The following is a 15,677-nucleotide window of genomic DNA, read 5'->3' as shown; positions in this document are numbered from 1 at the left end:
TGACCTTATTAAGATGTTCTTTCAACATTGAAAATGCCATATTGCTGCATCCGATCAATTTCAAGCAGTTTCCACATGAAATATTCGACAAATTTGAATTGCATAACCTTAATGTATTCGACAATGTTTCCAGTGAAGTACGACCACTCACATCAATTAACTGAATATTAGATGAAAGTTCTGGTAAAGATTGAAGTCTCTTGCAATCGACCAAGTAAAGAGTATGAAGCTTAGAAAGATAATTGAGGCCTTCGGGTAGTGAAACAAAATTGTTTGAGCTTAGATCTAAAAGATGTAGTGAAGAAAAGCTACTAAAAAAATCACTAAGGATTGATTCGTCCTCTAGGTTGCAGTTGTTGAGAACCATATATGTTAAAGTAGAACACTGACCTGACAAAGAAGGCAACCTAAAGGCAGTGGAATCTGAACTTTTTCTTGGCATCAAACTGGTGAATTAGTGTGACGCCAATGAATTTGATGGTGGAACTTTGCATCCACAAAAAATTAATTCATGAAGTTTGTTGATGAGGAAAATAGACGACACTGGTTTCCCTATTGCAGTTCCACTCACATTAAGACCCTCAATCTTTTCAATTCCCCCAATGTCTCTAGCAACTTTTCAAGTTTGGAGCAACCCGAGATTGAACCTTGTAAGTCCGACTAGTAGTTCAGCAGAAAATGGCAGTTCTTTAATAGCAGTTTTGTCTAAAGCAAGCTCTGATAGACAATCCATACTACCCACAATCTTTGGAAACTTCTTCAGTTTTGAGCAAGAAGAAAGCTGAAGTTTTTTAAGAGATTCCATATGAATATTTTCTGGAAGAGTTGTAAGACTTGTACAAAGTGTCATATCCAGAAGAGCAGTATTTTTGTGAACCAGCAAAGATGGGTGGATTTGGCGCAACCTTCTACATCCTTTAAGAATCACCTCCTCAAGATTTACAGCTTGTGTGAAATCTGGTGTCTTGTTTAGGTATTGGCAGTCTTTGAAACTGATGGATCTCACCATGTTGAAAAGCTGTTGAAAACGAAATAGGGCAGAAAAAGAAAAAGTATCACGACATATTCTAAATTTAATTACCCCATGAATGAAAGTATGAATGCATTAAATGATAAGTAATCTTACTTGGGTTCCCTTCCAGGGTATTCTGATGGGGCTAAAACTTAAATTTAGTGTAGCAACATCATCCAGTCTGAAATTTGAAGGCAAGGATTTTAAAGGACATCCATGCCCATCAAATAACCTTAACTCATTAGGAAGGTATTCAAGGCCTTCAGGAAGTTGTACATTGTTGATTTTGAGTACTCTCAGGTTGATCATCTTTGAAAAAGCTTTAGCACTACAATGCAACTCTTTTTTCATGGGAGAGTTGAGTATTAGGCCTTCAACTACTTCAGTTCCCTGGAATAAAGTAAATTGAAAGAGTGAGAACCAAATTTAGAGACATTGATATCACCATAGGAGAACTTCATCAGCAATAGCAGTATAGAACCATGATTTTTTTTTCTTAGGCAAAATTAAATCTCAATAATGTTTAGTTTAGTAGATTCCAATAGTATGAAAAGAATTTTATTTTCATTTTTTTTTAAAATAAAAAATTCAAATGTGGGGTGTATTTCTATATCAGTAGCACTATACGTTGAACCATGCATGGAAGTTCAAAATACAAAGAGAATCCATTTTTTGATGACTAGTTTCATATACTCCCAAAAAAAAAAAGAATTGAATTATCGAAAAGTAGTGATGACTTTGATTTACAGGTTTAGAAACACACATATGAACACTTCATGTTTGATAAACTGAGAATTAAGTAATTTAACTTCTAAATTTCTGAGTGGTAATTCTGATATAACTTATTATAACAAAGTCACTTTTAGGTAAAAAAAAAAAAAAAAAACTTTTATTTACCCAAAGCTTGACAAATACTAGTTCCACCCTTGATCTTCATCATGGTTATGGAAAATAAACATAAAAAATAAATGTTTCAACCACTAAATCACTTACCATGTTTCTTGTTAGCACATGGTGAATATCCTCATCATTCCATAGTCTACTAAGTTTTCCAGACTCATTAATGGATTCTCTTCTAACAACATGTTGTCCCATTTCTTGCAACAAATCATGCATCCTCAAGCAGTTGCCATAGGAAATAAAAACAAGATATTTCTCAATAAGTACACTTATTCCAATAGTTGAGCTAAAACCACAACCATCAAGTACTCTTGTTACATAAGCTCTATCATACCCTTTAAAAAAACATGCAATTTCTTTTTTGTTTCTTTTAACCCATCAAAACTTATTTGAAGTGTATCTAGAATTTCATTTTCAAGATCTCTATCTAACCTTTTTAGTTCACTAATCCATTCGTTTGCAGGTCCACCATATAAAAAAGAACCCAAAACTTCAAGAGCTAATGGAATACCATGAGCATACTCTACAAAACAATTTGACAACTCCACATAACCTTGGGAAGGTTGATAGTTTTAAAGGCTTTCAAACTAAGAGCCTAATACTATCATCATGATTTAGTTCGTCAACTTTGTGTAATTCATCCTCTCTATGAGTTGTAACTTTTTATCTCTTCTTGTTATTACGATCCTACTACCTAAACCAAACCAATCATGCTTTCCAGCTAACGCATTTAATTGGTTTATATGAACTGCATCATCGATAATAATAACTTTTTTGTGCTTCAACCTACCTTTTATCTTACTAACTCCATCATAGATATTTTGTATGTCAGTATGACTTGGTCCAACATTTTGGATCTGGGATAGAAGTATATTTTGTAAAGAAATCAAGTTATTCTTTTCTGACATTTCTTTAAAATTGGCGAGAAAACTATGACCTTCAAATTCACAAGAAAGCGACTCATAGACTACTCGTGCAATAGTTGTTTTGTCTATTCATCCCATTCTATAAATCCCAATCATGCGAACAACATCACTCCCTCCACCTATAAGTATCTTCAATTTCTCCAAATGTGAATCTATGCCAACTAGGTCCTTGAAACTCATGCATGTTGAAAGGTGCCGTAATTTAGTTGAAATTTCCTGCACAATTTCTTGAATAAATTCAGACTCGTGCCTGTGGAGTGAAAAAAAAGTAAAAGAAGAACAAAAATATGTATTTACAATTCCCCATCAGTCATGAATCTTGAAGATATGTACTAATAAATAAATATTACAATATGCATAATCCTCATAAACAAGAAAAAATTTCTTTTCCTTTTTTGTTTATTTTTATTCCAAATTTGTAAAATCTATATAATCTTATCATAGCTCATTATTTTAACAATGATACCTATTGTGACCGATCCTTAATTAAAAAAGCTATCATTTACACTACATTACAGGTTGGTAATCTACAAAAGGAAATTGTAGCAAGCTATCATTTTGATATAAATGGCAAGAATCAATGGTTGAATTATTGTCCTTGATACAATGAATCCCTCTTGGAGATTAGGGATTAATATCCTTTTACATTGGCCTAAAAGTAACGATGGTGTAGCGTGAGATTGAGAGATACAACAGATTTGGTGAGAAACAAAAAAGGAGTTTGGGTGTTTTTCTTGTTGTGCTCTCAAAATCATTGTGATAGAACTTGTTTAATATCTCTTAATATAGTTGTTCAATTCATTAACATGGTGCAGAGAACGAGTTCAATGGCTGAGCTCAACTGGACATAGGCTTGAATTAAAGCCGAACCAGGATAAACACTTTGTGTTCTTTCTTTTTCTCCTTGCTTATAATTTCTCAGTCAAACTTGCTCAAATCTCTTCTAAGTGGTGGAGAGTTCTAACGGTACCACTTTATTTGTCATGCATATCAACATCTGCCAATGTAGAGGCGCTACTTGGAATTTTTTCTGAGCCGGACTAAAATAGAAAATCTATCACGTAGATACTATGGACAACTAATCTAACGAAAATATAATAAAATGCTATTAAAGTTGAGCCCTAGCTATGATGCTTCTAAAAGTAAAACTCTTCTAATTCTGGATCTCAATCAATAGTTTCACTAAGTTAGTAGTGTAAATAACATGTATATATAAATCTATATCTTTGACAATATTGAAATAATTTGAAAGTAACAAAATGAAAGTTTGAGATATAGAGGATTATCTTAGAAATGAAAGCTACTCTAGACTTTTAAAGAGTAAAACAATAAAAACCGATAAATTAAAAGTTAATTAATTTCATGCTATAATACTCTTAAAATTTTATAGTGACATGCAGAGAACTAAGGAAATAGGTGTGTGACTTAGCAAAATCGTGATATAACAGAGAGTGAAGATAAGAGTTGTAATTGGTATAGTCAAATTAAACTAAGGATGGTCTTGTAATTACATATCATTTGTTACGAGCCTTTCAGTCCTGACCTGTAACTTTTTTTTTTTTTTTAAAAAAAAAAACAAAGACTAGCCGGCCTAAGTATCTTCTCTGTCTCTGCCAGGCAAAACCTGTGAGGCAATCTAATAAAAGTACTCTTTTGGTTGGTTAATTGTAGGAAGTGTTAATGCAATTCAAAAAGCAGCAAAGAATCTTGTTGACTCTTTTTCCATCCAAACGGTCAAAGAATAAATAACATGAGAAACCTAATACTACTTCAATCGTTTTGATAATTAAGCTCTGTATTATTTTAATAGAAGAAGAAATAATTGTTACCTGTCCTTCAAATCAAAACCAAAGAGGTTGGCCACCTCAGTCAATGCATTCCTCGATGTTTGCACCCTTCCTATATTCTCCCAGCAAATTTCTTCAGGCTTTATAAAGGCTTCACACAAGTTTCCTGTTTGTTTCCTTACAATAGACGGATCGACATCATAAAAAACGGGGATGACCTTCTGTCATCTTGTCTTCATACATTCAACAATTTTAATAAGTTCATCCAAATACCAAGTATAAGTTACATAATTTCTTGAGAAAACAACAACTGACAATCTTGAGTCTTCAATTGCTTCCAGAAGTTCCGATGAAATACATTTTCCTCACTCAAGTTCTTTGTCATCTATAAATATATTAATTCCGCTTTGATTCAAAGTGCTATATAGATGATTTGTGAAACTTTTGTGGGTATCTTCACCTCTAAAACTTAGAAAGACATCGTACTTCTAACTAGAGAAAGAAGTAATATATGTAGATGTCGATGCTGCAAGGATGCTCATGGAAGGCAAGCTGGTTTTACAAACGATTCTCTCTTGTGTTAGCATAATATATAGTAATTTTAATTTATCTTTAATTTAATTTTTTGAAAAATAATCCAAATAATAAGTTTTTAAAGATACCAAAACATCCAATCGAGTTTATCTGCGAAATTAATTTCACGAATATATTTTTATTAGCAGGAAAGAAAAAGCTAACTCGATCAACTAAAGATAAAATTTTGATATGGTTAATGATTCGTTAGAATTGTTCATCTTGTTTAAAAATGAAAATCCCGAACTTTTAGAGCCTTTAACGGCTTATGGACTATAACATTCAAGTTAAATAAATGATAAAAATGGATAGAAATAGAGTTTATGTCAAAATTAAACTTACAACTTCTAGGGTGCGGCACCAACTGATGGATGAATTCTTACTTATTTCCGATTGAATAATGGCCACGAAAAAGCCACAGGATTTTCCGTTGTTGTGAGCAAAAATTTTTTTATCTATTGCAACATCAATATAGAATAAGTGGAAGAATATTAGAACTTTTAGCAAACTTTCAAAACACGCATTACCAGCAACTTCAGCAGCTTCAATCTTCCTTTCCTTCTTCAGCAATTGCAACTTTTGATTTTTTTTTGCTTGGTTATAACAATACTAATTTACCATTTCCCTATTGAAAAATTGTTCAAGGGTCCATAATCCATATATGCATTTCAGTTTGTTGAGACTTGAGATGCGTGAAAGAGCCGATAAACTCTGTTGAAGACTGAATACAGTAACTTTTATGAAGGTTCCAGGAAACTTCCTCCAAATTAGGCGCGGGGGCAAAACACTCGACTTTTCAAGGGTCTTCTTTTGGTGCTTCTATCAAACAATCAAGATTGGTTCAGAATCTAATCTCACAAATACTCTCTCATAATCTCAATTTCACAAATTCTTTTTCATGATCTTGATGTGATAGTTTATAATTAGTCAATTTGTAATTATTCAGATGAAAAAAATTCATTAGAAATCAATTGCGAACTTCTACATAGAGTTATAGGAGAAAATTTATAAGATTAGATTATAAGTATAATATTGTTTTCTATCGACTAACAATAGTTACATTTTTATGATTAACTTTAATCTATGAAATTTCGAGGAAATTTCCTCCAAATGTTGACTAATAAATAATTAAATTGACACAAATAACTCAAATCTGAAGCATTAAAAGCTTTTGGGCTTTTCTGGGCTGAATCCATAAATGGGTCTGTCCAATCCAATATGTTCTTTTTTATGCAAATCCAAAAATGAAATTCAGTTTCTTCTTATTCTTTTTTTTTTTTTTTTTTTTTTTTCAAAATGATTAAGATGAATGAATTTGGTGCTATGAAACTAAATCCTCTTCCATGTTTTATTATATTAATTATTCTTATTTATGTGATCCAATGATATTATGCAATGATTGCTACATGAATCTACTTTAATTTATTTCTTGTATATTAACTTAATAAAATTGTGAACGTTTTAAAAAGAAAAACTTATTAAACAATGAATGCATCTAAATAATGGAATGTACAAAAATCCCCTTGATTTTAATTATCGCAAAAAGTGTATAAAACTACAAACTAATTGATTTAGACACATTTATCATGGGTCGGACACTTGTCTACTGTCCAAAAGATTAGTTTAATTTTATTTACCCATCTTATAAACCCAAGATTCAATCCACTTCTCTCCGATGTATAATCGTAACACATTGAAATAAAATGATCATATATTAATGTTGATTGATAAGATTAATACAAATAACTTTATTCTTTGAATTACATATACACAATTTTTTATACAATCAAATAAAAGTAATCTCATATATACAAACTAAATATATAAAATCTTAATTGATGTGACATTTATTTATTTATATTTATTAATTTAAATTTTTATATACACATTTCTGTCACATTAGTGTGTACAAAGTTTGTTTATCATATTTATTGATAAAAGATAATATAACAAGTTAGCATGTAGAATAATACTTTTCAAAATAATTTCATTGTAAAAATAAAAATTGTGATAAACAATTTCTCCTACTAGTTAACAATCAATTTTAACACAATTAATAAGCAATTATTTTTTTCGTTTTTCAAGTCATACTATTCCCGACTTAATATTTTGAGATTTGGAGAAAATCTTTGGTCCAGTAAAATCTGAAAATGTTATTATAGTCCCTATCACACTATTGCATTAAGGAATTATAAATTATGACAATGCTTGGAAACTAAAATGTCTATTTTTGTCGTATTTATTGAAGTTTTTTATTTTTAATCTTGTAAAAATATAAGAGCCGCCATAGGATTGTAGAAAATTATCAACAATATTTCTTGACTTGGTGCTAAATTGTTGGAGTCGTCCTCATTCAATGTGACAGAAAACAGTCTATAACTGTTTCATAATTAAGAGAAAACTAGGTGTAAAGCCCATGCATTGCACATATATGTTTATTACTTGTATTTCAAGTATTGTTGTTCAGAAATTAAAAATAGCAATTTGATAGAAATATTACATGTGTGAAATATATATTTACATAATGGCCTTCAATGTACACCAATTTAATCCAAATAAGTAATATTAATTATTTGCCTATTTTAAATAAGCATAAAATCAGAATGGAATGATATTCAATTTTTTTTTTTTTCTTTAATTCATTAACCCGTTTTGACTCGCAGTTGGGTCGATGTTAGTTAGCCAAACCATCTATCCAACCAGTTTAGTGCGAAAACTGGGTTAACCCTATTCTAGGGTTCCTTTATTTCATTTCTCTGTAATTCCTATACAAATTTCTCTCCTCCTTCTCCACTTCACGCATTTTCTCTTTCCTTACTTTCTCTTCTCTTCCTTCACTGTCACTGTCACTCTCTGTAGATGGTAAAAATCTACAGTTACAGAATGAACGAATCTTGTAAGGTTGAGACCACTAACGATCTGCTAGATCTGCACATACAAAGAAGTAAGTGCAAAGCTCACGGGGAACACCGATGTGGTGTCTGTCGTAGGCACTCCGTTGCTCAAGTTAGTGGGGCTAGAAAAGACAATTTAGTGAAGGCCAAGGGGAGGAAAGGTTACCGTAGTGTTGTCGGAGACTAGAACTACGACGAAAGTCATGGTGGTTCTTGGGAGCAAGAACTTTAGGAGCTAGTAGGTGGTATTGAATAATGGATGTTTTATGAGAGGCAATATCTTTCTTTATATAGTGGTCATAAGATCTTCAAATCCTAGTAGGACTCTGAGTCTATAATGATAGAGTTATATTAAATAGAAAAGTCCTGATCTACTTGCCTTTCAATCAGTGAGAGTCCTAATTCACTTAAGATATAGAATCTTCGGTGAATTAGGATAAAGATCAAATAGTAAGTAGATGTCTTAGGGTTTGAGTAGGACTTTGGACCCTTAGTAGATAACATGGGCCAATGGGCTTTGCCCTAGATGGGCTAATGGTGAGGCCTAATCAGGATGACCCAATTTGGGAGAAACTGGGTTGGTGTCATGGGTCTGGTCTGTGACATGGATCTTGGCATAGGCCCGACCTGAACTAGGTCATCACCCTAGGGCCACATAGTAGATGTTTCATGCTTAGGCCTGATAAGGCCTAAGAATATTTTTGGCCCATACAGTCTCATTGTTCCATGCAAGAATAAGATCATTTCCGCTTTGTCTTCTGGTGTTGTTGTTGATTCTTTCGAAAATGCTTGCAGTGTTTGTCTAGAGTCTTTCTCATCTTTTGTTTATAAACTTTCCACAAAATTAATATGCCTTCGAGCAAGTTATGACTAATTTACAACAGACTGTTCAATAGAAACTGAGAAACAGAGGAAATCAAAACTTTTTCAGATAAATGGTTTCGCAACGAGGCAGATTCCATATCAAAGGCAGCATATAATATATCAAATTAAAGCTCTATCTGTGTAGCTTGCAATTCTTCAATCCCTTCATCAATTGGACTTTTACTGAATAAGTTATGACTAATTTACTATTTACTTTTGGTGGTAGAAACATCATCGGCTTGATTCCATTCCAATACATGAGCCTTTTCCTTGCAAACAACAACAACAACAAAAATTAATTGATTTGATATTAACATTGTGAAGAGATATGCTTACCGAATTGTTGAGATCAACCGTATTGTTGAATTAGTGTAGTGGGTATGTTATATTAATATGTTTAGTTGAGACGAAAAAATTGGTGAGTATGTTATTTAAATTACTAAATTGCCCTCATTTTTAAATATTAATATAATAATATTATTATTATTATATTTTAAATAATTTCTTTTGACCCCTTATATTTCAGATTTAGCTGAAACACCCCATCAATAAAAAAGTTTAAAACTTATCAAAAACACCCTCACCCACCCCAAGTCACTATTGGCGGCCTGCCACCACCACCAGCGGCGACGATAGTGGAAATCTAACCGTTAAACGACGACCGTTTCATGGCCACATCTTTGGTCATGAAAGGCTAGATCTGGCTATTTTTCGGAAACGGCCTTAATGGTGCACAGTCAGCCAAATCCAGCCTATCGTGCGCCATTCCGTCGCCGACAATAGTTGGTGGTCGTGGCCAGATCCGGCCACCACCCTTGGGTAATTTTTTAAAATTCCAAGGGTATTTATGTCCTTAAAGCTTTGTATATAAGGATAAAATAGTCAATTAGTATTTTTGTAAATTGTTTTTAAAACAAGGGCATTATTATCCTAAAATTTTATTAATGAGGGGCAAAATTATAACAAAAAAAAGATTATCACGTAATCTTAAAATACTTAAGAAAAATAGAGGTATTACCAACAGTAACTATTATTGATTTTGGAAGATTATTAGAATCTTATATTACTTGACAACCAAACATGGTAATCAGATAATATAAGATGACATTTGTTGTGTTTGGATCACTATTTCAAATACTTTTTTACTATTCTAAATAGTCAATGAGCCTTTGGTGTAATATTCGAACAAAACAATTGGGAAGTCTATTAAAAATCCTATTCTACTGACATTTTTTACCATTGTCTCTCTTTTCAGTATTACTGCTCTAACATTTCTTCTTCTTCCTTCTTCTTTTTTCTTCACTTGTTCACCACCGAGCCAAACTTTCTTTCTTTCTTTTCTCAAGAATTTTAAATTTAGTTCTAGATAATCCTAAGTCTGGTTTCCCATATCCTCCTCCAAGTATAACTAACTTTTTTATGTATTTTAGCTAAACCATAAATATTTTTTTATACCTCTGCAAATGACATTCATTATTTTATTATATGAAAATATTACTTAGTAGATGCGGGTTATGCGAACAAAGGTGGGTTCCTTGCCCCACATAGATGGGTTCCTTACCATGTTCCTAATGTACATCGTAACCTTTCTGGACCCTTTGGGTTGTTTAATTACATACATGCAGCGCTTCGGAATGTTGTGGAGAGAACCCTTGGTGTTTTGAAAAAAAGGTTTCGTATTCTTGATGGCATGAACAGTTAGTCGTTGTAGATGGAAGCTAAAATTGCTATGACATGTTGTGTAATTCACAATTTTATCAGGATATTCGATATACAGGACCCTGTCTTCGAAAAGTTTAACACTGATAGAGTTTATGAGGAAGGATATTTTGATATAGAATTTGAAGGGAATGGGGTGGGTTTGAATCAGCTGCATCAGCGTAATACAGATGACATAGGAACTCTGAGGGATAGCATAACTAATGCTACTTAGGCACAACATGAAACCATGTCGTAATTGTTAATGGAATGTAGGTGTATGAAGGATTCTAAGGGATGATTATTAGTAGCTTCATATTATTAATTTAGATATGTATTAATGCCATGTTTTTAAATGATGTATTAGTAGTTAAAATTATTATAGAGAATTTGTTTATAATTTAGTGATAAAAAAATTACCAAATAACTAATTAATATTACCCCAAATGTAAATTGAAAAGTTTCATAATCAAATAATAAAATTTTTTAATAAAATGCATCAAAATATTTTATCTTAAAATCCTTTTGTAAAAAATATACCAAATAATTATTCAACAATTTATTTAACTCTAATATAATATTCAAATAATGTATCAAAAACAATTTCAAATTCAAACCCTTTTTTATTTAATACAACTCAACTCAAATCAACTCAATTTAACTTTTTTTCAAAATAGTATTCTCTTATTACCTACAACCAAACACACTCCTATAATTAAACGGTGCGTTTGGTTCAATATTTCTACCCATATTCCCAATTCTATTCTCTAAATATTGTTTGGCACATTATTTTAGAAGTATTATTATATTTTTAATTATTTTTAGGCCACTTAAGTTTATTAATTTCACTAAATATCTCCAGAAAAAAGTTTAAAAATTAACAAAAACACCCACATCAACCCATACTTGCCAGATTCCGACAACCACCATCGGTGGTAGCCGGAATCTGTACAACGACCTACACTACTACCATAACTGGTCGGTAGTTCACAGATCTGGCCATCGTTGATGGTCAACGACAACCAAATCTTGGCCATCGTTGACTGAAAACGACGGTCATATCTTTAGCTGTCGCTAACGGTCAAAAATGGACTTTTTTGGCATTTTCTGACAATTGACGGTAACATTTGGCCGTAGATCTGGCCTTTTTCATTACGGATCTGGCCGAAAAAGGCCATAACAATGCGTTACGACACAGATTCGACCAGTCTGTTTTGTAACGAAATTTTTCAGCTAGATTCCGATGGTGGTGACAGGAATTTGGCACTACAAGTAAGAGGGGTGTTTTTATTATTTTATATATTAAGGTGTTTAATTAAATTAGTAAACTTAAGAACTTTTTTATAAATTTTTAAATTTTACTTTATAATACTCTCTTATCTAACTATCTAATAGTATTTCTAAAATTCTATCCAAAATAATGGTTGAAACAAACTGGAGAGTCGTTAGAGGCTTTACGCCTTTACCTACGCTAGAATGGCTACAGTGTTCAAGCACTTTCCAGATCTAAAGATCTTTCCTCTATTATTGGACGCTACAGCCACCTTCACTTTCTCTCAGGGCTAAGAATATTCTGTTGACTTTGCGACAAAGCTTTCTTTTTTCCTCAATGGCTTCATCATCAATTTCTTCTCCTGATATTTGTAAACCCAAATATGATGTCTTTCTTAGTTTTAGAGGGGAGGATACCCGTGATAATTTTACTAGCCATTTATATGCTGCTTTGTGTCAAAAACAGATTCAAACATTCATTGATGATGGACTTCAGAGAGGAGAAGGTATTGAATAATGGATGCTTTATGAGAGGCAAGACCTTTCTTTATATAGTGGTCACAAGATCTTTGAATCCTAGTAGAACTTTGAGTCTATAATGGTAAAGTTCTAGTAAATAGGAAAGTCCTAATTTACTTGCCTTTCAAGGAGTGAGAGTCCTAATTCACTTAAGATATAGGATCTTGGGTGAATTAGGATAAAGATCAAATAGTAAGTAGATGTCTTAGGGTTTGAGTAGGACTTTGGACCCTTAGAAAATAACATGAGCCAATGGGCATAGCCTTAGATGGGCTAATGGTGAGGCCTAATCGGGATGACCCAATTTGGGAGAAGATGGGTTGGTGTCATGGGTCTGGTCTGTGACATGGATCTTAGCGTAGGCCCAACCGGAACTGGGCCATCACCCTAGGGCCATATAGTAGATGTTTCATGCTTGGGCCTGATAAGGCCCAAGACGATTTTTTGCCCATACACTCTCATTGTTCCATGCAAGAATAAGATCATTTCCGCTTTGTCTTCTAGTGTTGTTGTTGATTCTTTTGAAGATGCTTGCAGTGTTTGTCTAAAGTCTTTCTCATCTTTTGTTTAGAAACTTTCCACAAAATTAATATGCCTTTGAGTAAGTTATGGCTAATTTACAACTGACTGTTCAATAGAAATCGAGAAATAGAGGAAAGCAAAACTTATTCAAATAAATGGTTCGGTAGCAAGGCAAATTCCATATCAAAGGCAACATATAATATATCAAATTAAAGTTATATTTGTCTAGCTTGCAATTCTTCAATCCCTTCATCAATTGGACTTTTACTGAGCAAGTTATGACCAATTTACTATTGACTTTTGCTGGTAGAAACATCCTCGACTTGATTCCACTGCAATACATGAATCTTTTTCTTGTAAAAAACAACAGCAAAAATTAATTAATTTGATATTAACATTGTGAAGAGATAGTTGAGATCAACCATATTGTTGAATTAGTATAGCGGGTATGTTATATTAATATATTTGGTTGAGAGGAATAAATTGGTAGGTATGTTATTTAAATTACTAAATTGCCCTTCTTTTTAAATATTAATATAATATTATTTTTATTATTATATTTTGAATAATTTCTTTTGACCCCCTACATTTCACATTTAGCTAAAACACCCCATCAATAAAAAAAGTTTAAAATTTAACAAAAACACCCCCATCCACCCCAACTCACTATTGGCGGCCAGCCACCACCACCGGCGATGGCGATAGTGGAAATTTGGTCATGAAACGACGACCATTTCACAACCACATCTTTGGCCATGAAAGGCCAGATCTAGCTATTTCTGGCGGCGTACGGTCGACCAAATCCAACCTATCGTGCACCATTCCATTGCTGGCGATGGTTGGTGGTTGTGGCCAGATCTGGCCACCACCCTTGGGTAATTTTTTAAATTTAAAATTCCAAGGGTATTTATGTCGTTAAAGCTTTGTATATAAGGATAAAATAGTCAATTAGTATTTTTGTAAATTGTTTTTAAAAAAAGGGCATTGTTGTCCTGAAATTTTATTAATAAAGGGCAAAATTATAATAAAAAAAAAGATTACCAAGTAATCTTAAAATACCTAAGAAAATGGAGATATTTCCAACAATAACTTCTATTGATTTTGGAAGATTACCGAAATCTTATATTACTTGACAAACAAACATGGTGATCAGGTAATATAAAATGACATTTGTTGTGTTTGGATCAATATTTCAAATCCTTTTTTTTACTATTCTAAATAGTCTAAATAGAAATGGGTCCGTTTAGTATACTATTTAGACATTTTTTAGAATAGTATTTTGGAAAAAGTTGAGTTGAGCTGTATTTAATAGAATAGGATTTGATTTGAAAATGTTTTTGATATATTAGTTGACTATTATATTAGAATTAAATAAATTGTTGAATAATCGTTTGGTATATTTTTTTTAAAAAGGATTTTAAGATAGAATATTTTGGTGCATTTTATTAAAATTATTATTTGATTATGAAACTTTTCCATTTACATTTAGGGCAATATTAATTATTTGTTTGGTAATTTTTTATCACTAAATTATAAACAAATTCTCTATAATAATTTCAACTACTAATACATCATTTAAAAACATGGCATTAATACATATCTATATTAATAATACAAAGCTACTAATAATCATCCCTTAGAATCCTTCATACACCTGCATTCCATTAACAATTACGACATAGTTTCATGTTGTGCCTACGTAGCATTAGTTATGCTATCCCTCAGAGTTCCCATGTCGTATGTATTACGCTGATGCGATTGATTCGAACCCACCCCATTCCCTTCAAATTCTACCCCGTTTCCTATATCAAAATATCCTTCCTCATAAACTCTATCGACGTTAAACTTTTCGAAGACAGGGTCTTGCATATTGAATCTTTTGACAAAATTGTGAATTACACAACATGCCATAGCAATTTTAGCTTGCATCTGCAACGACTAATTGTTCATGTCATCAAGAATACGGAACCTTTTTTTTCAAAACACCAAGGGTTCTCCCCACAACATTCCGAAGCGATGCATGTCTGTAATTAAACTACTGAAAGGGTCCATAAAGGTTACGATGCGCATTAGGAACATGGTAAGGAACCCATCTATGCAGGGCAAGGAACCCACCTTTGTTCACATAACCCGCGCAACTAAGTAATATTTTTTTATAATAAAATAATGAATGTCATTTGCAGATGTATAAAAAAATGTTTACGTTTTAGCTAAAATACGTAAAGAAGTTAGTTATACTTGGAGGAGGATGTGGAAACCAGACTCAAGATTATCTAGAACTAAATTTAAAATTCTTGAGAAAAGAAAGAAAGAAAGTTTGGCTTGATGGTGAACGAGTGAAGAAAGAAGAAGAAGAAGAAGAAGAAGAAGGAAGAAGAAGAAGAAGGAAGAAGAAGAAGAAATGTCATAGCAGTAATGATTGAAGAGAGAGACAACGGTCAAAAATGTCAGTAAATAGACTTCCCAATTGTTTTGTTTGAATATTACGGGGGATTTTATTAAAAGACCATTTAGAGTTAAAATTTAATTAAAAGGCTATACAGTTTGTAAAATTTAACTAAATAGCCATGTTTTTTATTAAGCTTAATTAAACTTGATTAAGGGTTAATTACGAATAATGAATAATTGTGTAATGTTTTAAAAATTATGATATGTCCCCAAAGAGTCAAAATTCTTACAAACAAACCCAAACACCTTCTTCTTCCTCCCG

At 32.3% G+C, this 15,677-nt stretch overlaps 1 protein-coding gene across 1 annotated transcript; it reads right to left on the bottom strand.

The window, feature by feature from the left end:
• Positions 1–619: 619 nt before the first annotated feature.
• On the bottom strand, positions 620–2,107 carry LOC116105449 (probable WRKY transcription factor 19). The gene is made up of 3 exons (XM_031391874.1): positions 2,006–2,107; positions 1,127–1,402; positions 620–1,018 (listed from the first exon to the last, which is right to left on the bottom strand). Exons 1-3 carry the CDS (start codon positions 2,105–2,107, stop codon positions 620–622), a joined length of 777 nt encoding a protein of 258 aa, XP_031247734.1.
• Between the last annotated feature and the right edge of the window lie 13,570 nt (positions 2,108–15,677).

The sequence above is a fragment of the Pistacia vera genome, unplaced genomic scaffold (genome assembly GCF_008641045.1).
Source record: "Pistacia vera cultivar Batoury unplaced genomic scaffold, PisVer_v2 Contig5, whole genome shotgun sequence".
NCBI lineage: Eukaryota > Viridiplantae > Streptophyta > Magnoliopsida > Sapindales > Anacardiaceae > Pistacia > Pistacia vera.
This window is presented reverse-complemented; position numbering and strand designations above follow the sequence as displayed.

Bases quoted from the DNA above. Each gene is read 5' to 3' on its own strand.
- LOC116105449 (XM_031391874.1), bottom strand. From the start codon at position 2,107: ATGGGACAACATGTTGTTAGAAGAGAATCCATTAATGAGTCTGGAAAA. The intron at 1,403-2,005 runs GTAAGTGATTTA...ACTTTATTCCAG, and splicing joins ATGTGCTAACAAGAAACATG to GGAACTGAAGTAGTTGAAGG. The intron at 1,019-1,126 runs GTAAGATTACTT...CGTTTTCAACAG, and splicing joins TACCCTGGAAGGGAACCCAA to CTTTTCAACATGGTGAGATC.